Source organism: Peromyscus maniculatus, chromosome 19 (assembly GCF_049852395.1).
Source record: "Peromyscus maniculatus bairdii isolate BWxNUB_F1_BW_parent chromosome 19, HU_Pman_BW_mat_3.1, whole genome shotgun sequence".
Lineage (NCBI taxonomy): Eukaryota > Metazoa > Chordata > Mammalia > Rodentia > Cricetidae > Peromyscus > Peromyscus maniculatus.
This window is the reverse complement of record NC_134870.1, coordinates 52,207,735-52,229,803: the sequence shown is the minus strand read 5'-3', so window position 1 is coordinate 52,229,803 and position 22,069 is coordinate 52,207,735. Positions and strand designations below refer to the sequence as shown.

General features: G+C 44.3%; 1 protein-coding gene across 2 annotated transcripts in view; it reads left to right on the top strand.

Moving 5' to 3' along the window:
- The window catches only part of Hmgxb3 (HMG-box containing 3), a 53,714-nt gene that overhangs the window by 7,541 nt on the left and 24,104 nt on the right, over window positions 1-22,069 (top strand). For both annotated transcript variants that reach the window (XM_006985140.4, XM_076555327.1), the window contains exons 4-10: window positions 2,341-2,841; window positions 4,412-4,510; window positions 10,136-10,267; window positions 15,051-15,454; window positions 17,514-17,686; window positions 17,814-17,911; window positions 20,561-20,659. In XM_006985140.4, coding sequence (XP_006985202.2) covers window positions 2,341-2,841; window positions 4,412-4,510; window positions 10,136-10,267; window positions 15,051-15,454; window positions 17,514-17,686; window positions 17,814-17,911; window positions 20,561-20,659 — 1,506 coding nt within the window. The remainder of the gene's footprint in view (window positions 1-2,340; window positions 2,842-4,411; window positions 4,511-10,135; window positions 10,268-15,050; window positions 15,455-17,513; window positions 17,687-17,813; window positions 17,912-20,560; window positions 20,660-22,069) is intronic.

Below are 22,069 nucleotides of genomic sequence, written 5' to 3'. Positions count from 1 at the left end.
GTTTGTAGGCAGTCCTAATATGTAGAATATATAATGTAGGGCTGGAGTGGTGATGGCTCAGTGGTTCAGAGCACTCATGTTTACAGAAGACCTGGGTTTAGTTCCCAGCACCCACATGGTGGCTCCCAGCACCTGTAACTTCAGTTCCAAGTGGATTAATCCTCCCGCCCCCCCTTTTTTTTTTAATCTCTGAGGACACTAGGCACACATGTACTGCATAGACATCTAGACAAAACACTCATAAGATCAAATGAAGTTAAAATATATAATGTAAATCACATATCTAAGTTCTTGGCAGATTTTGATCTAGTCCATAAGTGTTACTCTTCAGTAGATAAAAAAAAATCCAGTACTAAGTGGAGAGATGGCTCAGCAGTTAAGAACACCTGGCTGTTCCTGTGGAGGATCCACATTTGGTTCCCAGCACCAACATGGCAACTTAGAACCATCTGTAATTATTTCCAGGGAATCTAATTACCTTCTTGGACACCAGGCATACATGCAGTGCACATACATACATACCTGCAAAACACTCATGCATGTAAAATAATTAAATCTAAAATTTTTTTTAAAAATCCAGCCAGGCTGTTGTAGCACATATCTTTAAACCCAGCACTCAGGAGGCAGAAGCAGATGGATTTCTGAGTATGAGGTCAGTCTGGTCTACAGAGTGAGTTCCAGGACAGCCAGGACTACACAGAGAAACCAAAACAAAGAAACAAAAAAAAAAAAAAAAAAAAAAAATTCCAGTACCACGTAAGAAGAAAAAGTGCCAGTTAATGGGCCCCTGGAATGCGCTGAGACTTGGTGAAGCTTTCTGTGCTGCACTGTCCTCTAGGTCTCCTGGTGTGCAGATAAGGCTCTGCATCTTGAGGGACTGTCAAGAGTCCCTTGGCAGACTGTCTCTTCTTGGTGGCCCTTCCTGCTCAATGCAGGACCTGGGTTCCTGTGTTATTCCTTCAAGTCTGTATAGTTTCTGCCATCTCGTCCTTTTCTCTGTTTTAATCCAGACAATTCTGTTTATTTGCACCATTTAACCTCGTTGCCTTGATGTGTCTTCTGAGGGGTTGTGAAGATGCCGTTCCCCTTGCCCTCTGCAGTTCTGTCTACCTTCACATTTCACCCGAGTGCTTCTTTTAACTCTTATCTTTGAGTGCTGCCTTTGTGCCTTAAGTAGTCCCATCGACTCTCCCTTTTGAGTTCTCCAAAGATGCTCTTGTATTTGATTTCATTGTGCCTTTTTTTTTTGTTTTTGGTTTTCTGAGACAGGGTTTCTCTGTGTAGCTTTGCGCCTTTCCTGGATCTCGCTCTGTAGTCCAGGCTGGCCTCGAACTCACAAAGATCCACCTGCCTCTGCCTCCCAAGTGCTGGGATTAAAGGTGTGGGCTACCACTGCCCGGCTCAGTGTGCCTTTAAAAGGTGCTTTGACATTTTTTTCCCATTAAACTGGGTTTTTATTATCTATTCATTTTGTTTTTCTTACTGATGACTTTTAGTTTAAGTTAAAAAAAAAAAAATCAAGCACAGATTCCCCTTTGGGTACTGATTTGCCATGCAGGCTGCTTCTAGTACCTAGTCTTGATCTTTAAAAAAAAAAAAAAAACTAGAGTTCAGGTTTTTACTTCTTACTAATTTTATGCCCTGGACTTTTAGCCTCATGAATTTTGACTTTGATTTTCCCGTGTATTAACTGGTAATACTATAGTGTTATTTTAGAGATAAAATTAAATCACAGGTTTCAACAGATTTCTGATTTTTAAGATGTTAGGTTTCCTCTCTGCACCCCCTAACGTATGTAGGGCCTTAATTTAAACCATCTGATAATCTAGTAGTACTTGTTTAGGTATTTACATTGTTTGTTACTTTATAACTCAAAAGTATCAAAGTTTAAAAGGAACTCACAAATTGCCAGATTCCTTAAAAAAAAAAAAAAAAAAAAAACCAGCAGGTGGTTGCTGAGGCTTCAAGAGGGAATAGAATTTGCTCAAGACTATGCAGACCTGGTGTTCAAGCTCACAGTTTTGGAAGCCAGGGTTGGTGCCCTACCCAGAGTTCAGTGCCACAGATGTAGAGCATTTTCCCAGGATGCACAAGCCCCCAGTTCAATCCCCCACACTGCAGAAAGACCTAACAACAGAATCGAATCCGTTCTACAGTTTCTTGAGCAAGTAAAGTATGTTGATTCAAATGAAGGTGACATTGTTGTTGATAGAGGCTGATCTTTTCTAAGTTAGGTCGGGCAGTTTTTACAAAAAAAAAAAAAAAAAAAAAACTATTATACACAACTTCCTGAGATCCTTTCATCTCTGCTTGTTTCCCTCTTGGCTTCCTCATTCCCAGAACTCTAAGCTCTCATCATCACTGACTGCTGTGGTTCCGGACATCCCAGGTTTCCGAAAGATCCTTCCCCGATCAGATTACATCATCATTCCCAAGAGCACCCTGCAGGAAGACAGGAGCTGCCCTCAGCTAGAGCTCTGTGTGGCTCAGAACCAGATGTCCCCTAAAGGATCAACGCTCGTGTCTAATGCTTCCCCGGATGTAGTAACCAGCCATGCAGGCATGGCAGAGCAGGGCCTCGCTGTGGAGGCTCTGGCTGAGGAGGTGGGCGCCCTTTCCCAGCCAGGGGCTGTGCAGGAGATTGCCACTTCAGAGATCCTCAGCCAAGACATGCTCCTGGAGGAGGCGTCCTTGGAGGTGGGAGAGAGCCACCAACCCTACCAGACAAGCCTGGTCATTGAAGAGACCTTAGTAAATGGCTCACCAGATGTCCCCACTGGAAGCATGGCTGTGCCACACCCCCAAGTTGGCGAGAGCTTGTCAGTGGTAACAGTCATGAGGGTAAGTGGCTTTACACTGATGTCTTTGCTTTGTCTGGTATTCTCTATAAGGAACCTTTTGCTTTTGACCAGGGTAATGCAGAGTATAGGTGTGATGCTTTACTGTTTCTAGGCCTTGAACTTGTTCCAGAGTTCTGTTTCTCAGGCATCTTACCACCTCTCAGCCTGGCTCAGTGAGAGTTTTCCTCACATAAGATAGTATGTGCAGGCGGTGGTGGCGCGCGCCTTTAATTCCAGCACTTGGGAGGCAGAGGTAGGCAGATCTCAGTGAGTTCGAGGCCAGCCTGGTCTACAGAGCGAGATCCAGGACAGGCACAAAGCTACACGAGAAACCCTGTCTCGAAAAACCAAAAAAAAAGATAGTATGTGAGGTATATTAGTATGTGATGTGCGTTAGTAGGAGAGCTTAATTAAAGCCAAGAACTTCATGCTATTCATACCAATCAGGATTTTATGTCCTGAAGTCTCTTTCAGAAAAACGCAACTATATGTGAGAATTACTGAAAGACACTTTTGGGTCTATGCAGGGATACTTTGCTCAGCCTGGGTGAAGGGAGGAGGGGACGGGACCTGCCTCAACTGAATCTACCAGGCTGAGCTGAATCCCCAGGGGAGTCCTTGTCCTGGAGGAGATGGGAATGGGGGATGGGTTGGGGGGAGGGAGCAGGAGGGAGGGAGGACAGGGGAATCTGTGGCTGATATGTAAAATTAAATTAAATTATAAAATTAAAAATAATAATAAAAAAAATTAAAAAAAAAATAGATGGGGATAGGAAGACAAGTTCTCTTTAAGGACAGGGTCATGGAACTAAGACCTGAGAAAGACAGACAGGTTTGGGGGCACTGAGGTGGCTCAATGGGTAAAGGTGCTTATAATTAAAAAGAAAGAAAAGGCAAGTCCTTCTCTACTGTACCAAGGGGTTCTTGGTGGAGGTGAAAGCAGAAGTCTCATTGATTCTGGGGACCTGCCACAATGTCCTAGTTACAGTGTCCCCCTTTCTCCCTGGACAGGATGAGAGGGCCAATGTGTTATAGTATACCTGATGCTCGGGTAAGAGAACAGGTAGCCCGTAGAGCTCTATCCTAGACCCAGTATGTCTGTTTGGTTGTGTGGTTGCCTCGGTGCTGTTCTGTGACTAAATCTTTGCCCCTGATCTGGTGGGGGCAGTTCAGAACGATTGTGAGCTGCCCTGTGGGTGCTGGAACAAATCCAGGTCCTCTGGAAGAGCAGCCAGTGCTCTCTGCCACTGAGCCAGCTCTCCAGTACCACTTCGTAGGGCATGTTCATAGGGCCAGAAGAATTGGACGTTCTTACTAAGTGCTTATGAGATCTTGGGGGTCCCTAAGCCGTTACCGCTCTAGTTTTCTCACCTGTGAAATGGTCATAGCACATCTTCTGTGGTAGTCATTTTCTCTTGTTTCTAAGGAATCTTATTTTGATAGAACTGTTCATTTATTTTGCGGAGCGTACTGCATGAGCACGTTGAGTTTTGTTCTTGATGCAGTCTTCCAGGATTGTGGTGTCTGTGGGTGTTCTGCACACTGTTTAACTCTCCTCTCCATGTGCACAGGACTCCAGTGAGAATAACTCCTCTGCTCCAACCACCCAGTTCATCATGCTGCCTCTGCCTGCTTACTCGATTGTGGAGAATCCTTCCTCCATCAAACTGGTCAGTAGTGAGGAATTACTACATGCATGCATTCTCTTCTGTTCAAAATAGTGTTCCAAGGTCTTAAAGCCTTTGGACATGGGAGCCATCAGTGGGCTTTGAATCCCTGAGTCACATGTTGATGGTCAGGAGCCCTGTAAGTACAGCTCCACAGTACCTGTGAACTCCCCCGAGTATATAGACTTCTTGAAACACCTGGGGGCAGTTTTCAGAATGCTGTGGAGCCATTGACCTAGGTAAGTAAGCATTATCACCGCACAGATGATAAAACAGCCCAGAGAAAGAGATGTGAAATCCTGAGGACATAAACAAACCAGGGTTCTGGCTTCTTGACTCAGCTGATTTTTTCCCATCATACACTGCAACTTCTGGACTGAGATGTAGTCCTAAATACTTCATGGTTTTTCATGTGATCATAAATGGTATTCTGAAAGTAACTGCTTAGTCCCTGGTAGTATGTAGTAAAAAGGGTGACTTTTTAGAAAGCAATTTTGTTTTGTTTTGAGACAAGGTCTCACTGTGTAACATGTCCTGGAACTCACTCTGTAGACCAGGCTGGCCTTGAACTCACAGAGATCCGCCTGCCTCTGCCTCTAGAGTGCTGGGATTAAAGGCCTGTGCTGTCACACCTGGCTGAAGTGGTAGATTCCATTGTTTATTACGTGCTAGTGCTAACCTGGCATTTCTGGGGTACACTCACTTGTATCGATCTGTCTTCCCTCTTAAATATTTGATTTTGATGTGTTAAAATTTTGTCCAGAATTTTTGTGTCTTAACTTCATCAGGTATGGATCTCTAATTTTCTTGTCTGGTTTGTCTTTATTAGTTGCTGTTAACAGCTAGTTAGTTTCCATGCTTTTAGCCATTTTACAGCTCTCTGTCTAAGGTTTTGTCTTGTAGGCAGCATGTAATCAGATGGAAAACAAAGACATGGCAGGTGAAAAGCATTTCTATTTGACATGGTTAGGGTAGATCCGTATATTTCTTTTCTCATTGCTGTGACAAAGCACCTGACAGGCAACTCGAGGATGGTTTGTTTTTGTGATGCTTTTCCCTGCCTCAGTCCGTGTGGGCAAGCATGGCAACAGAGTGTGAGGCTGCTGGTCATGGGGCATCTCTAGTTAGAAAGCAGACAGATGAATGATGATACTCAGCTCAGTCTCTTCTTTTTTCCCTTTGTATTCAGCAGGACTCCAGTCCTTAGGGTGATGCTGCCCACATTCAAGTTGGGCAGTTAAATCTCTCTGGAAATGTTCCCAACATGCCCAGAAGTGTGTCTATTTGATTATAAATCCAGCCAAGTTGACTGAAAATTAACATTCCCAAGTCTACCCCTTGCCGTTGTGACACCTAGACACAGTCACTGATTTCTTGTTTGTTTGTTGGTTGGTTGGTTATTCAAGACATGGTTTCTCTGAGTAGCTCTGATTGCCCTGGAACTAGCTCTGTAGACCAGGCTGGCCTCTTAACTCAGAGAGTTCCACCTGCCTCTGCCTCCCCAAGTTCTGAGATTAAAGGTATGTGCCACCATCCAGCTCACAATCGCTTAAAAAAAATTTTGTTGTTTTTGAGACAGAGTCTCTCTTTGTAGACCTGGCTGGCCTCCTAACTCAGAGAGTTCCACCTGCCTCTGCCTCCCCAAGTGCTGAGATTAAAGGTGTGAGCTACTCTCCTGTGCCCAGAATCACCTTTAAATCATAACATTCTACCCCAGCCCTCAAAAGGCGTATGGCCATCTAATAATGCAGAATGCATTATTTAGTTTATCTCCCGAGAGTCCTGAAGTCTTCCCATTCTAACACTGAGTCCAGAGTCTGTTCTAAGAACTCAGGGCAGTCTCTTAACTATGGGCCCTTGCAAAACCAAAGCCTAAACTAGGTATTTCCAGCATATAGTGGCACAGAGTAAATATTCCCATTCCAAAAGGGAGGAGTGTCAGATTAGCAAGGACAGATAGGATGAAAACCAGGAGCTGGGGTTTGTGTTGGCATCACATGGCTGCAACATGCCCAGGAAGGCCTACTCTCCAGTTCTGCTACCTGCAGAGCATGAGGCCTTTCTCTTAGACAAGCGCCAGTCTGTGCCAGAAGTCTTAGCAGACATCCCACAACCCTAGTATCTCCAACATTCTGAGATCTCCATTGCATCTTTACCATCACACAGGAGTTTCTGGGCCTTCTTGCAGGGACTCTGGTCTTGCTACATATTACCTGACCTCAGAGGTGTCAGGAACTTTGGTGCAGGCCTCTGTGACCCCATAATTCTTTGATTTTTGCCTGTCTATAAAACCATGTAGACAGTGCTACTGCGTTGTCTTGCTCACCCAAGATGTAGTCCTGCCTACATATGCCAAAGCTTTAGTGGCCTCTATGTGCCTTGGCAGCTGAACCTGGGAAAATTTCTCCAGGTGATTGTTTTTGAGTAGAGAACTCTTTGAGTATCTCCCCCAGTCCAGACTACCTCCTGAATTTGCATTTTCAAGAGTTGAAGCCTTTGAGGTGGGGTCTTGCCTTCAGGCCATCTTGGCTGTGTCCCAGTTTAAAGCTGAAGATTTCTCTTTAACAGTTACAGCTACTTTCTCTACACCTGCCTTACCCATTTCCTCTCTGTTTGTATATTCATTTCTTTGTTCCCCCTCACTATAGATCCAGATAAGAGCCATGGCAGAAGCTAGGCCACAGCCTGAATGCTATGGTCCCTTGAGATTTCCCCTGCTAAAGAAATGGCCCATTACGTTTGATTCAGCCTTACTCAAGTTACCAGGCCACAGCAGACCGCAGATGTATTTTCTGAATATAATACAATGGGACTCTAGCCCAGTTCTCAATAGTCCTTGGTCTTCTCTGAAGCCTGATAAGCCAGGCCGTCACTGCCTGCATTTATGTTGGCATACTGTTCTTCTGAATTTCCACCAGAATTGCTCAGTGATCTCGGCTCACAAGATTCTAGGGTGGTTTTTAGTTTGGGTTTTTTGGTCCGTCCCCCCCCCCCCCCCCCCCCCCCCCGCATAGGTTCAAACTTCTTGATTTCTTGCATAAACCAAGCCTAAAGGCCTGTAAACCACATGATCATGTAGTCTAGAAATGGCTCCATCACTGGTACCAAAATATGTATTAGGGTTCTCTAGAGCAATGGAATCAAAACACACACACACACACACACACACACTAAAAGGGGATTTACTATATTGGCTTACATGATAGGGGCTGGATAGTCCTACAGTGGCTGTCTTCATGCTGAAGAGGCAAAGAACCTGGTAGTTGTTCAGTCCGAGGAGCTGGAGGCGCGCAGCAGTCCCAGTTAGGCACTGAAGGCCTAGAGTGCCGTTGGAGAGTCGTAGCTGTTAGGCCTCCATTGGCAGGCTAAAGACACTCAAGTTTTGATTTTGATGGAGGAGGTCCTCCCACTTAAGGGTAGATGTTACCCTCACCTCAGTTAGTCCTCTGTGGGGTCCCCCACCCTTCACAGAAATACCTGGAGATGTATCTCCCAGGTGGGTGGTTCTGTGTCCTGTAACATTGGTGGTCAAGCCGGCCATCACAATCTGTTGTTGTTGTCTTTGTTCCGTCAGTTCTCTTCTGCTTTCTTTGACTTTAATTGACTTTATGATTCCATGTTTCTCCTCCCCCAACTCCTTACTCACCTTCCCCTTCTCTCCCCTTTTTGAGATCTGTTTTACTTTGTAGCCCGGACTAGCCTTAAACTCATGGTCCTTTGGCTTCACTTTTCTCTCCATTTAATGGTTTGCCAGTTATTACCTTTGTTTTGATTATTTTAGTAGATCTTTTTTAAGATCTAATAGTATACATTTTCAACTTAACCCTGGTCTGACTTTCAACAACCTTTGCTATACATAAACTGTGCATTTGATATTGGTTGTTTTGAGGTGAGGTTTTAACTATGTTGCCCAGACTGATCTGGAACTCATGGACTCAAATGATCCTCCTGTCTCAGCTTTACAAGCAGCTGGGAATACAGGTATGTGCCACTGTGCTCAGCTAAACAGTATGTCCTTGGATGAGAAGGTGGCTGCAGTGTGTGTCTGTGCACACACATACACTACACATGTGTGCATGGAGATGAAAGGTCGACCTCACGTGCCTCCCCGTCTCTTTGCACCTTACCCACTGATACTGAGTTTATCTCACTGAACCTGGAGCTCGCTAATTTGCTAGGCTCAGTGGCAGGCTGCCCTTTGACCTCTCCAGCTCTGGGATTAAGGCACACACCTTTTTGCACTGGTGCTAGGGATATAAACTCAGGTCCTAATGCTTGTATAGCAAGCGCTCTACCCACTGGGCCATCGCCCCGATACAGACAGTGGCCGCATCTTGAAATAGGATTCCACTGCAGCTTACTTGATGGAGAGCTTATTTTCCTAGAGGTGGCTGTTCTATCAAGAGCCATGCTCTTCCAGAACAGTGTTTTAGGTACTTTTCTGTGTTTTTAAGACTGAAACAGCCGTAAGCACCAGCCTTTTTGTCTAGTGTTACTGTTCCTTCAGGATGCTGTTGAGTATTTCCAGGTTCACAATAATTTTCTAGGACTGACTTCCTTACATATTTATTCTTCTGGGAGTATTCAGCACAAAGTCTGTATTGGGTCGTGGTCTAGGAAAAGATGAGAGAGGTTTTCTGTCGTGAGTATGATAATCTTAGAACTGTAAAATCCTTTACAGATTACTATTCATGTTTCTCCATTCTTGACATTTGCTCTTGGGCATACCTCTGTGACAGGAAGAGGATGCGATTTTTCCAAGGAGAAAACCCAAGTGACTATACCTAGGTCATTCAGTGTGTCAGTGGCAAAGTTGGAACCTAAAGCTTGGTGTCTTTCCTTGGTGCTACTCCACTTGGCATTCATTCTGGACCTGGTGCCACAATGATGGGCAGCTTTTCCTGATGCCTCCTGGCAGAGGTGGCTAGTGCCAGTTTAATGTTTACTCAAGGGGAATTATTGCTTTTGGCAAGGCTAGAGAAATTAGGGGATTAACAGTTTAATAAACATTTCACCATGTAGACCAGGCTGGCCTTAAACTCAGAGATCTGCCTACCTCTACCCCACAAGTGCTAGAAATAAAGGTTTAAAGGTGTGTGCTGCTACACCCAACTAAAATCTCCTTGATGTTGTTTTGTTTTGTTTTTGTTTTCGTGCATGTGTGTGTTTCCTGCTTGTGTGTCTGTGTACCACATCTGTACCTGGTGTCCATGGAGGCCAGAAGAGGGTGTCAGATCTTCTGGAATTGGAGTTGCAGACAGTTGTAATCCACCACGTGGTGCTGTGGTAGAGCAGCCACACTGAGCCCTCACTCCAGCCCCACTGGAGTGATGATTTGAGGCAAAAGCATTTCAGCAGTGTCGGCCACAGCAGCGAGCACTGCTGAGAGGATTCGGTGAGGTTCCGCGACAGTGCTGAGCACTGTGTGCTGCTGTGTTGAGGAGCAGCCACCACTCTGCTGCTCCCTGCGTAGCCCTGGGTTTGTACCAAAGGACCTTTCTCACTGCTCTTCTGTGGGCTGTGAGTGTCTGAGCTGTCGTCCTCTGGACATCGTGGTTATAATAGTCAGCGGAGTCTTGGGCTGGATTCCTGGTCTTAACTCTGGTTTGTTGGTTGTTTGTTTTATAGACTACTACATACACCCGCCGGGGCCACGGGGCATGCACGAGCCCAGGCTGTCCCTTTACCTATGTCACAAGGCACAAGCCTCCCAAGTGCCCTACTTGTGGTCACTTCCTAGGAGGGAAGTGGATACCAAAGGTAAGGTCCACTCAGTGTTTGCGTTTAAAGTGTGTGTGGTGTGTATGGGTGTATGTGTGCTTGTTGGTCTGAGTCGGTTCAAGTGCACACCTACTGTGTCACACATATGGAGGTCAGAAGAGGGCCGTGGGTGTTGGTCAGTGCTTTGCACTTTGAGACAGGATCTCTTTTGTTGTTCACTGCTGATAGATAGGTCAGGATAAGCTGCTCCCCGAGCTGCTAGGAATTCCCTTGTGTCCACTCTGGTCTGTCCATAGGAGCCCTGAGATTGTAGATGCCAGTGACTGACCCCTGGCTTCGTGGGTACTGGGCTTACAAACTCGGGTCCTCACGCTTGTGCTCAAGTGCCCTGCCCACTGGGGCTGCCTCCCTGGCCACCGACTTCCTTTGTAGTATTGCAGACTAATCATTTTGATTATCAGTAGTTTCTTCAATGAAAAAAAATTAAAAAGTTAACTGTTGTTTGAATCTTAAATGGGCTTATTAATTAAAAACAAACAAACAAAAAGACAAAAAAAACCCAGAGCCAGATATCAGGGTGAAAGCTGAAAGATCAGAGAAGCAGAGCAGCCAGCCACTAGTTCTTACCTCTACGAAATCCTCAACCTAAAGAGAGAGAGTTCCTGTTTCCTCACTCCTTATATACCTTTCTCTGCCCTGCCATATCACTTCCTGGGATTAAAGACAAGTGTGCTTCCCAAGAAAGGCATGAGATCTCAAGTGCTGGGATTAAAGTGTGTGCCACCACTGCCTGACCTCTATGTCTGTCCTCTGATCCTCAGGCAAGTTTATTAGGGTACACAATATATCACCACAGTTAACCACAATCTTGTGTCATCAAATGGAAAGCCATTTTGTTAATATTTTAATGTGTTTTTGTTGTTAGTCATTTTCTTGTGTCTAAGTTATGTAGCCCTTTTTCCATTTATTTTATGCCACTAAGTTTTTTTTTTAAATCACATTTATTTATTTATTTATTTTATGTGTAAGTGTACGGGCCTGTGCCACTGCCCACACATGGAGGTAAGAGAACAGCTTCTGGAGGACGGTTCTCTCCTTCTACCACATGAATCCAGTGGATCAGATTCATCAAGCTGAAGGACAAGGAACCTTCTAAACAGTCTTCTTGGCCCACCATCAATTATTCTTAAAACTATTATCTTTGGGGGCTAAAGAGATGGCTCAGTGGTTAAGAGCACTGGCTGCTCCTCCAGAGATCCTGAGTTCAATTCCCAGCATTCACATGGTGGCTCACAACCATCCATAATGAGATCTGGTGCCCTCTTCTGACCTGCAAGCATATATGTAGGCAGAACACTGTATACATAATAAATAAATACATCTTTAAAAAAAAAAAAAAAGAACTATTGCCAGGTGGTGGTGCACACCTTTAATCCCAGCACTTGGGAGGCAGAGGCAGGTGGATCTCTGTGAGTTCGAGGCCAGCCTGGTCTCCAAAGCGAATTTCAGGAAAGACGCAAAACTGCACAGAGAAACCATGTCTCGAAAAACCAACAAAAAAAAAAACTATCATCTTTATAGTGATGCACATCTGTAATCCCAGCACTAGGAAGACTGGCAGGGTTGAAAGTTTAAAACCACTTTGGGCTACATAGTGAGTTCAAGGCTACCTAAACTACATAATTGCTGTAAAAATTTCCCACAAATGACTACAATGTAATTTATTCACTTTCAATTAATGTCGAATTTTAACTAGCTGCTGGTTTTCTGTGTACCCCTGACTGTCCTGGAATTCACTCTGTAGACCAATCTGACCTGGAACTCAGAGATCCACCTGCCTTTGCTTCCCTGGTTGCTGGGATTAAAGACATGTGCCACCACCATCTGGCTCAAAATGATTTTTTTTAATAGCTGCTATTAAAAATGAACGTTCTTAACCTGATATTCAAAGTTCATTCTGGGTGTGGGCACTCTCCCTCCCTCCTTGTACCCTGGCCCCCATTTTCTTCTTCCTCTTTTTTCTTTTTCATTTTCTGAGACAGAGTCTAAAGTATCTCATGTTGGTCTCAAACTGGTCAGCTTTTAAACCTTGTGCCTCTGCCTCACGTGCTGAGATTACAGGCTCACCATAATGCTCAGTCTATGTGATGCTGGGGAACAGACCCAGGGCCTTGCACATGCCAGGCCAGCACTCTGACAACTATGTTATAGCCTCAGCACCTACCAGTCCGAATTTCCTGTGGTCAAACTCTGACTTTCCAGGGTACACTCTTCCCACGTCACTCCCTCCCGTCTGTGTCTATAGCCAAACCTAGCTGGGTTTTGTATGCTTACAGTGAATGCAAAATGATAAGTGATTGCTCGTTGTAAATGTTCGTCTCTCATGAAGCACCCTGGTTTCCCAGGGGAGGAACACATGACGGTCTCTATAAGCCCTTAACACATTTATTCAACAGTTATCACCATTTAAAAAAAGATTATTTTTTAAAATTTTATTTGTATGAGTGTTTTGCCTGCATATATGTAAGTACACTACATTCAGTGCTGTGTGTCTGGGTAACTTATTGTTCAGTCAGCACTGACTGAATAAAACATGTACTTGCACTGTTTTTTCCATGAATTTTTAGAGTCGAAATGAAGGGAGTAGACAGCTGTGTCTCGATCAGTTTGGAGAGAAGAGACACTTAGAAGGACTAGAAAGGCAGAAAAGGATTTTTTGTTGTTGTTTTGGTTTAGTTTAAGATTTACTTACTTATTTTAGGAAGGAAACCAGAAGAGGGAACTGGAATTTACAAACAGTTGTGAGCCATCACTGGGTGCTAGGAATCAAACCCTGGTCCTCTGGAAGAGCAGCCAGTGCTCTTAATTGCTGAGCCATCTCTCTAGCCCACTTTTATTATCCTTAAATTATGTGTATATGTATGTGTTTGTGTGGGGGTATGTGCCCTTAGAGGTCATAATAGGGTGTTTGCCCCTGGGGCTGAACTTCTAGGCAGGTGCATGATGAATGAGCATCATAGTTCAGTGCTGTGTGTCTGGGTAACTTATTGTTCAGTCGGCACTGACTGAATAAAACATGTACTTGCACTGTTTTTTCCATGAATTTTTAGAGTCAAAATGAATGGAGTAGACAGCTGTGTCTCGATCAGTTTGGAGAGAAGAGACACTTAGAAGGACTGGAAAGGCAGAAAAGGATTTTTTGTTGTTGTTTTGGTTTAGTTTAAGATTTACTTATTTATTTTATGTACATGAGTCCTCTGGCTTCATATACTTTTGCATGCCAGAAGAGGGTATCAGGTCCTACCATAGATGTCTGTGAGCTACCATGTGGTTGCTGGGAATTGAACTCAGGAACTCGGGAAGAACAGCTGGTGTTCTTAACCACTGAGCCATCTCTCCAGCCCCCAGGAAAGGTCTTTATAGAAGAATTAATGCCATTGTGTAGGGAGAAAACGAAAGAGAACTTGTGAACCCTTTGTCTCATGGCCAGGAAGCAAGAAAGAAGAGTGATTTGGGATCCCACAGTCCCCTCAACAGCATGCTTTTAGTGTCCTAAAACTTCCCACGAGGCCCCACCTTGTAGGGTTCCACCACCTAATAGTGACCTCCCTTGGACCTTTGGGAGAAACCTGAGATCCAAATAATAGCAAAAATGTAGTTCTAGAGTTTACTCCTAGAGTTCAAACCTCTGTTTCCCAAGTTTTCAGCTATGTAACTGTCTTAGGGTTTTTATTGCTGTGAAGAGACGCCATGAACACGACAACTCTCATAAAGAAAACATTTAATCGGGATGGCTCGCTTACATTTGAGAGGTTCAGGACTCAACCTGAGCCTGACCACCAGCCAAGGACTTTTATAGGGCCCCAGTTCCTCCTTCTAATCCCATATGGGGTTGGTAACTCAGGGTTTTACCCTGCCCTCATTTCCCACCTGCAGGAGTCCAGCTCCACTTTATGGCTGGCCCAGTCCTGTCATTTATCTGAGGAAGTATGCAGATAAAACATGCTCTAGACCACACACAGTTAGGAGTGGAACCCAGCTTTAGTTTTTCCCTCGGTTCTGAGTACCTTTCATGAAACCCTACCCAGAGACAATCACTGGTTAAAAAAAAATTAATATACATGTCTGTATAATTGCTGTTATTTCCACAGCAGTGCTTACTAAATAAAAGCTAAGGTACCAAGGACTTTAAAAAGTAAATCTAATAGGCAGGAATGATATGAAATGCCTCTAATCTCATTCTGAAGGCAGAGACAGGCTGACCTCTAAGAGTTTGAGACCAGCCTGGTATATGGATCTGTACAGCATGTTTTAGGCTGGCTCAGGCTACATAGTGAGACTGTGCCTAACTTCTAACATAATTAATGTATGTGGATTAATTTGACTTTTTGAAGTGTGTGGCTTTTGTGTATCACTCACCTGAAAGAGTCTGGGACTAAAGGTTTTCTCCAAGAGAATGGAAACACTGTGAACCTGAGCGATGAACTGAATCTCACAGAAGGGCTACCAAGGTAAACCCCTTAGTACTACAAGATATCAGCTCCTTTCTAGATGGGGAGAAGTGGACGTGGAACAGGCAGAGCCAATAGCTGATGAAAAAGGTATGTCAGGAAAGTACTTTTAGATGAGCTCCTGAGGGGTCCAGCACTCTAGTGAGCAGAAGCCTTAGATGAAGCCAGTTTTATACTTTGGATTCTAACTCTTCTCTGTAGATTCGTTTCCACATTGATTACTCATGCCTTTTTAAGGGAATCAAATGAAAGACCATTTGGAATGCCGTTGTAAGATGCTGTGTGCCTATAAGCTCTTCTTGTCTTTCCAGGAAAAGGCAGGCAAAGGCAAAGTGGAGCTGGCTCCAGGCGTCCCTTCCAAAGGCTCTGTGATCAAACGAGGTCAGCAGCCTGTCATCACTGAGCAAAATCCCTCCACGGAAAATGCCTCAAAACTGACTCTGGAGAACTCAGAGGCTGTAAGCCAGCTCTTAACTGTAGCTCCTCCAAGAGAAGTGGGTGAGGAGAGTGAGTGGGAGGAAGTGATTATCTCCGATGCTCATCTCATGGTCAAGGAAGTTCCTGAGAATCATGGTACAGCGGTAACTAAGACACCAATTGTCAAGAGTGGCATACAGGCTGAGGTCACTCTGGGGACAACTGACAATGACATACCACCGTCAGCAGAGGGGACCAGCACCTCCAGTTTACTCTCAGCTCAGAAAAAGTCTCCAGGGTATGCCAGTGTGCTTCTGTATTATTGAGACTGTGTTTAGAAGAGCAGCCAAGCAAGAGCCCTGGGTCTGCTTTGTGACTGTCACTATAGCAGTCCTGAGAGAGGCGACGGAGCCCCGAGAGAGACTCCGCACCGTGGCCTAGGGACGTGGTGCCATTTACCTTCCCCTTGCCCTCTGCCATCCATTCCTTGTACATCTTTTCTTGTCAGTCTTCCTAAAGCGGTTAGGAGCCAGATACAGGATGTGAGCAGAGTTTTAAAACAAAACAATAAACAACCCAGCATGTGTTACCAATCCAGAATACAGGATTAGAAAGAGAGAATTTATTTCGGTATCCTATGGGAGGATTCCTTGGCTGGTGGTCAGACTCTTAAGTCCTGGCCATCTCTGGCTTCTGTTTGACCTTTGGTATAGTCACCTGATGTCTCTTGACTAGTTCTGAAAAACCTTGAGTTGAATATTTAAAAAAACAACAACAACAACAGTATCTCACAGACTGATTATAAAGATTAGGAAAGATTGCTTTTAAAGCATTCAAGCTGGTACCTTCCAAACAGGAAGTCCGTAAGTTTGGACTTTTTCTCCCCTCTCCTTTCTTAGAGCCTTAACTGGCTTCTGCTCCAGAGTCTGTCCTGTTCTTGTAACTGAAGACGTCTTGCTTATCTCAGGAGTTCTCAGCTGGGAACAGCTTGCCCACGGGGGATGTTGGGGCAGTGTTGCGAAGTATTTTGGTTGTCACAACTGGGAAGAGGTTTGCTGCTAGTGTCTAAGTGAGGAAGGGCTACTAAACAGCCCGTAGTACACAGGATAGCCTCTGCCCATGGGGACTTGGCCTCGACAAAATATCGGTAGTTTCACATGTGGTTTCTATCATTTTGCTTGAATGACATGAAAATTTGCTCACATGGCTCATATTTTAAAAGTATAAGAAATAACAATTTAAAAAAATCTTTCTGTCCCATTATGTAGTCATTATTTCCCAGGGATAGGCAGTATTTTCACTTCTCTACTGTGTCAAGAGTTCATCTTCAGCAACCCATTTATGTGCGCATGTGTTTCCTACTTGCATTTTTTTAAAGGATTTATTTTTATTTTTTGTGTGTGAATGTTTTACCTGCTTGTATGTTTGTGAACTATGTGTGTGCCTGGTGCCCACAGGCAGCAGAAGAGGGAGTCAGGTCTTTGGAACTGGAGTTACTGACAGTAGTGAGCCATCGTATGGGTGCTAGAGATTGAACCTGGGTCCTCTGCAAGAGCAGCAAACGCTAACTAGTGAATCACTTCAGCCCCTGTCCTAATTTTTTACACAACTTCTAGCATGATGGGTATACTTCTAAATCCACCTCCCTTCCCCCTTAAAACAGTATACTTTGGAGATAGTTTAGTGTGCTAAAGCGTGAAGCGGTGGGCTTTAGACTGGTATTTGAATCACTTTAGAAGCTGATGATTGAGGCCTTCCGTGATTCAGCCCTTGCACTTAACATTGGCACTGCAAAACTTAAGGTTTGTTAGCCAAGATGTCTGTGCTGCCCTCATGTGGGAGCTTGATAGACTTCAAGTAGCACTGTTCTAATTAGAGGCAACTTAGATGTTACAGCTATAATGCCTGTTGCTGGTACATACTGTAGACACTTCTCTATAGTTTTATATTATTTATTTATTTTGTTTTTGATACAGCGTTTCATGTAGCCTAAGTTAGCCTCGTACTCACTATGTAGCTGAGGATGACTTGAATCCCTTATCTTCCTTCTAGGATTATTGTGGTACACCACAGTACTCATTTAATTTGTGTCTTTGTGATGACTGATATAGATATTTACTTCCCATTTTATGTTTAAAAACTTTAGGTTAACAGAAGTGAAATTAGTTGCCTAGAGCCCTACAGAGTTATGAAGGCTAAATTTGAATTCAAGTTGTCTAAAGCCCACTGGCTTAACAATCATTGTAACAGCCTTTAAAGAAGTATTATTTGGATATTAAACTTTGATTTCCTTCCTTTGTCCAGATTTTCTGGGTTTTCTTCATGGGTGTTGTTGTTTTTTTCTTCCCTTTCTCCAGAGTTGACCTGTTCACCACTGGACCCAAAGCCCCAGAGCTTAAAGGCAGAACACGAGGCAAGCCCTCATTGCTGGCTGCTGCAAGACCTATGAGAGCAATACTGCCAGCCCCAACAAGTGTTGGCCGGGGCAGCAGCCTGGGACTGCCCAGAGCCAGACAGGCTTTTCCCCTAGGTAAGAGCTAGTTGAGACCTAGGGAGAGGGGCTGCCTGGTGAGGAGCCAGGGTGGGGGTGGAGAAGGGAGGGGGAGCTGGGGAAGTCGAGTGGCTTAAGTCACCATGTTGGCTTCTGGTTCTCTCAGCGAAGACTCCCTCTGTGAGGACTTGTGGCCTGAAGCCAAGCACGCTGAAACAGCTGGGCCAGTCTATCCAACAGCCATCCAGCACCGGTGAAGTCAAGGTAAGACCCAGTTCCAAGAGGCGCACCATATGGAAATCTGGTCACTGTGTTTATGTTTGAGTCACAGGACAGTTTCTACAATGCTAGGCCTCTAGGAGGATATTAATATTAATTGAAATTTCATTTTTATAAAGTGCATGCTTAAAGCTGTTTATTTAGATACAGTTTTAAAATATACAAAAATAAAAGCAATATAATGAGCACCCATAAAATCTTTACCCAGAATCACGTGTTAACATGTGACTCAGGGCCAGCAAGCCGGCACAGCAGGTAAAGGCACTTGCTGTTAAACCTGAAAACTTGAGTTCAGTCCCCAGGACCCACGTGGTAGAAGGAGAGGATCAACCCCTGGAGGTTGTTTTCAGCCTCAAGGTGTGTGCTCCTGCCGTGTGTGCACGTGCGTGCACAGTGTAATCTTGAAAAGACTTCATTTATGTATATGTCTGTATCTGTGTATGGGTTTGTCCATGGGAGTGCAGGTGCCCTTGGAGGTCAGAGGCCCATAGGCAGGCATGTTAGGAAGCTAACTTAGGTCTCTCCAAGAATAGCATATGCTGTCCTGACTTCCTCTTGAATCACTGAACCATATATCCAGTCCCCATCCCCAAATGTAATTAAAAATGATTTTACATAGATGAGCCCAATCTGCTCTATCTGTGCACAGACTTTACTCCTTAATGCTTCTTTGTGTATTTCTTAAGGATAGGGATATCCTTTTGCTGAACGTTAGTGTTCAGTTTCAGACGTCGTATTCCAGTGTTGTCTGTTTTACCCAGGCATGTTCTCCTTCCATATAGGATCAAATCTAGGGTCGGGCCACTGCTTTGATTTTTATGGCTGTTTAGTTTCCTTTAAAAACGAATGCCTGGTTTTTATAGAAAATTCAGCTGGATTTGGAGGCACAGTAATCCTAGTACTTGGCAGCCTGAGTTAGGAGGATTGAAAGTTCAAGGCCATCCAGGACTACATAGAGAGTTATAGGCCAGTCGGGGTATGTATCAAGACCCTGTCTCAAAGGAAAAAGAAAAAAAGAGGAAGAAGAAAGGAATGTGAAGATACTATGTTTATTATGAAATTATGAAAGAATAAATTTAAAATGGAGGGAGTACAGAAAGTTTTAGGTAAAGAAAGAAGAAAATAAATTCCATCATAACTCTCCCCCTAAAACTAACCAAACTTGAAAATCTGGTAGTCTGAATTTCAGTGTTCATATGTCCTTATAAAAAACAAAAACACTGTTTATACGTATGAATGTTTTGCCTGCCTGTGTCTAGGCACCACATAGGTGCCTATGCCTGTGGAAGCCAGAAGAGACTGGAGTTACAGTAGTCATGAGCCTTCATGTGAGTGCTGGGAATTGAACCTCTGCAAGAGCAGTCAGTGCTCTTAACCACTGAGCTCTCTCCAATAAGGTGTGGTCCTAATATAGTTTCTGTAAATCTTAATTGTGGTTTTTATTTTTATTCGGTTTGGTGATAATAAAGATTTCCCCTATTTCATAATTCCATGTACTTGGTTTTTTGTTTGTTTTTTAGGATAGGATTTTTGCTGTATAACCCAGGCTGGCCTCACACTTGTGAACCTCCTGCCTCAACCTCCCAGGTATACAGACGTGTGCTACTGTGCCTAGCTTTTCTTCCCATATGTATCTAGAGTAGGTTTGTAAATTCCCTAAGCCAGCATTTTTCAGCTGTTGCTATGGCCTCAGTAACAAATGTGTTTTTACATGATAGCCCACTTAGTACACACATGAAACCGTTAATGAAGGCTTGCACTTGTGTGCACTCACTTCGGCAGTTCCCATTCCTGGTCCCAAGTGGTGTCTTCTACCTTTTACCTCTCAATGGACTGTGGTCTGTAGCTTACAACTGTCACGATCTAGGTTGACATAGGAAAATCCATCTGCCATCTTCCTTATATGCTCTTTGTTGGGTAACTTTCTCTTTGATTGCTCTGAATTTGTCCTGACAGTATTAACTGGCTTTTAACTCAGCAGCTGTTCAGTTTGTTGCCCATATGTGGTAAAGCTGTGGCTGTGTATGTGCTCTTGGGTAGAAAGGAGAAGCTGTCCAGTGCAGTTCCAGCTCCTGCGGTCTCTTCATGTGCATTCTGTCACTCGGTCAGATCTGCAGTCTTTGTAAATAATTCCTTTTGTTCAGCAACATTGTTCAGTTTTAAAAGTCACAGCTATTTAGTTAACAACCTAAATTCAGTTATAGCCAAATCTTAATTTAGAATGCTATATGTTTTTGTTACATAAATAATTACGTATTTCTTATAGAATATTTATAGATCTCAGTAAAGGGGGGGAAACAACAATAATCTTCCTTACATTCCATGACAGTTTAGCAGGTAGACTCCAGACTTCCCTCTGTGCTAAGGGGATTTAATTGTGTATTTGCATGGACAGCTATTACAAATGTTGTCTCCCTAAAGCATTGTCAGGCTGATCTGAAGTGTGGTAGCCCATGGACTTTTGACTCTCAAGTGGAGTCTTTGTGCTGGTGACTGCCAGGGAGCACCCCCCAGGGTGTGTTTGGAGCATAGGTCTAGAGTTTCCCTGGGAATTAGCTCCGGTGATTTTAGGACCCAGGACCTGAGGATTTTGCCTACGGTGTGGAACCAACGCTGATTTGTTCTGATCCACAGCTGTCAAATTGCTCGAGCAGCAGGACACCTCAGGTGAAAGTTGTGGAGGTGAAGCCAGATGTGTTTCCTCCATATAAATACAGCTGCACTGTCACATTGGTAAGTGTGCGGCCTGGTGGTGGGAAGTTGTTTTGATTTTTGTGGGTGAAGGTTTGTAGGAGGCTGGGGAGCCAGGAGCAGTAGCAGAGAGTGAGCCCAGCAGGAGCAGGGCCCGGTATGAAAGACTAATGCTAAATGCCCCATCAGTGATAGAAATGATGGTTGCTGGGTGAATCCGCTGAGTTATATTGGTTTTTTGTTTGTTTGTTTCAGGTAGGTACAAAGTATGGGCCAGGGCATTTGTATTAAGACAATTAGAGATCAAAGTCTAGTCTTGAGTTGGTATGTTAGCCTAGAAAGTGGGTTCCGGAGCTGGAGAGGTGGCTCAGCAGTTAAGAGCACTGGCTACTCTTTCAGAGGATCCTGGTTCAATTCCCAGCACCCACATGGTGAATCACAGCTGTTAGGAACTCCAGTCCCAGGGAATCTGACACCTTCTGGCCTCTGCAGTTACCAGTCACAGTGTGGTGGTGCACAGACAGACATGCAGGCAGAATTCTGCACACATAAAATAAATAAATTTACAAAAAGAAAGGACGAAAGGGTTCCACAGAGAAGTTTAGGCAGTAATGCATTTTCTTCTCTAAGGCACAAACATAAAACACAAATCATCTTCGTGGATTTGAGAAGTGTGCTTGGAAAGCAGCTCATCTGGGTTCCCCACATGGGTTTCCCTACCTTCCATTTCTGTACTGTTTACAGAACTGGGAACTGAACCCATAGCCTCATGTGCCAGGCAAGCACTCCACTACTGAACTACACTCCCAGCACTTTTTAAATGGTTTTGAGACAAGGTCTCATTAAGCTTTATAGCCTGACCTTGAACTCACTCTGTAGTCCTAGCCTAGCCACCCTTGAGTGAGTGAGTGTGCGTGTGTGAGTGTATGTTTGTTTGTGCGTGCACGGATGCGTATGCGAGTGTCAAAGGTTGATGTTAAGACTTTTCCTCGATTGCTCTCCACCTCCCTCCTCTTGAGGTAGGTTTTCGGTCCGCTGCAGAGTCCACTGGCAGCAGGCTTGTTTCACCGGCTAACTTACTTCACTGATTAGCCTTCCATTGCTGGGGTTACAGGTGAGCTGCTCTGCTCACTTGGCCATTTGGATGCTGGGGTTCTGAACTCGGTCATTTTCTTGCAAGTGCTTTCACTGATGAACCATCTGCCCCTCCCTTTTTTTGAGGCAGAGTCTTATGTAGCTCGGGCTGGCCTTGAACTATCTGGAGTCATTGAGGCCAGCCTAGGACTCCTGTTCTTCTCCCCTCTATTCCCAAGTGCTGGACTACAGGTGTGCATCACATACCCAGGCACTTGAATTTCTGAACCATGGGAGTCAACTCACTTGTTTTACAGCTAGAGAAGGACTAGCCTGGCATCCTTTATTAAAAGTGAAAGAAGATACCCACAGATCTTG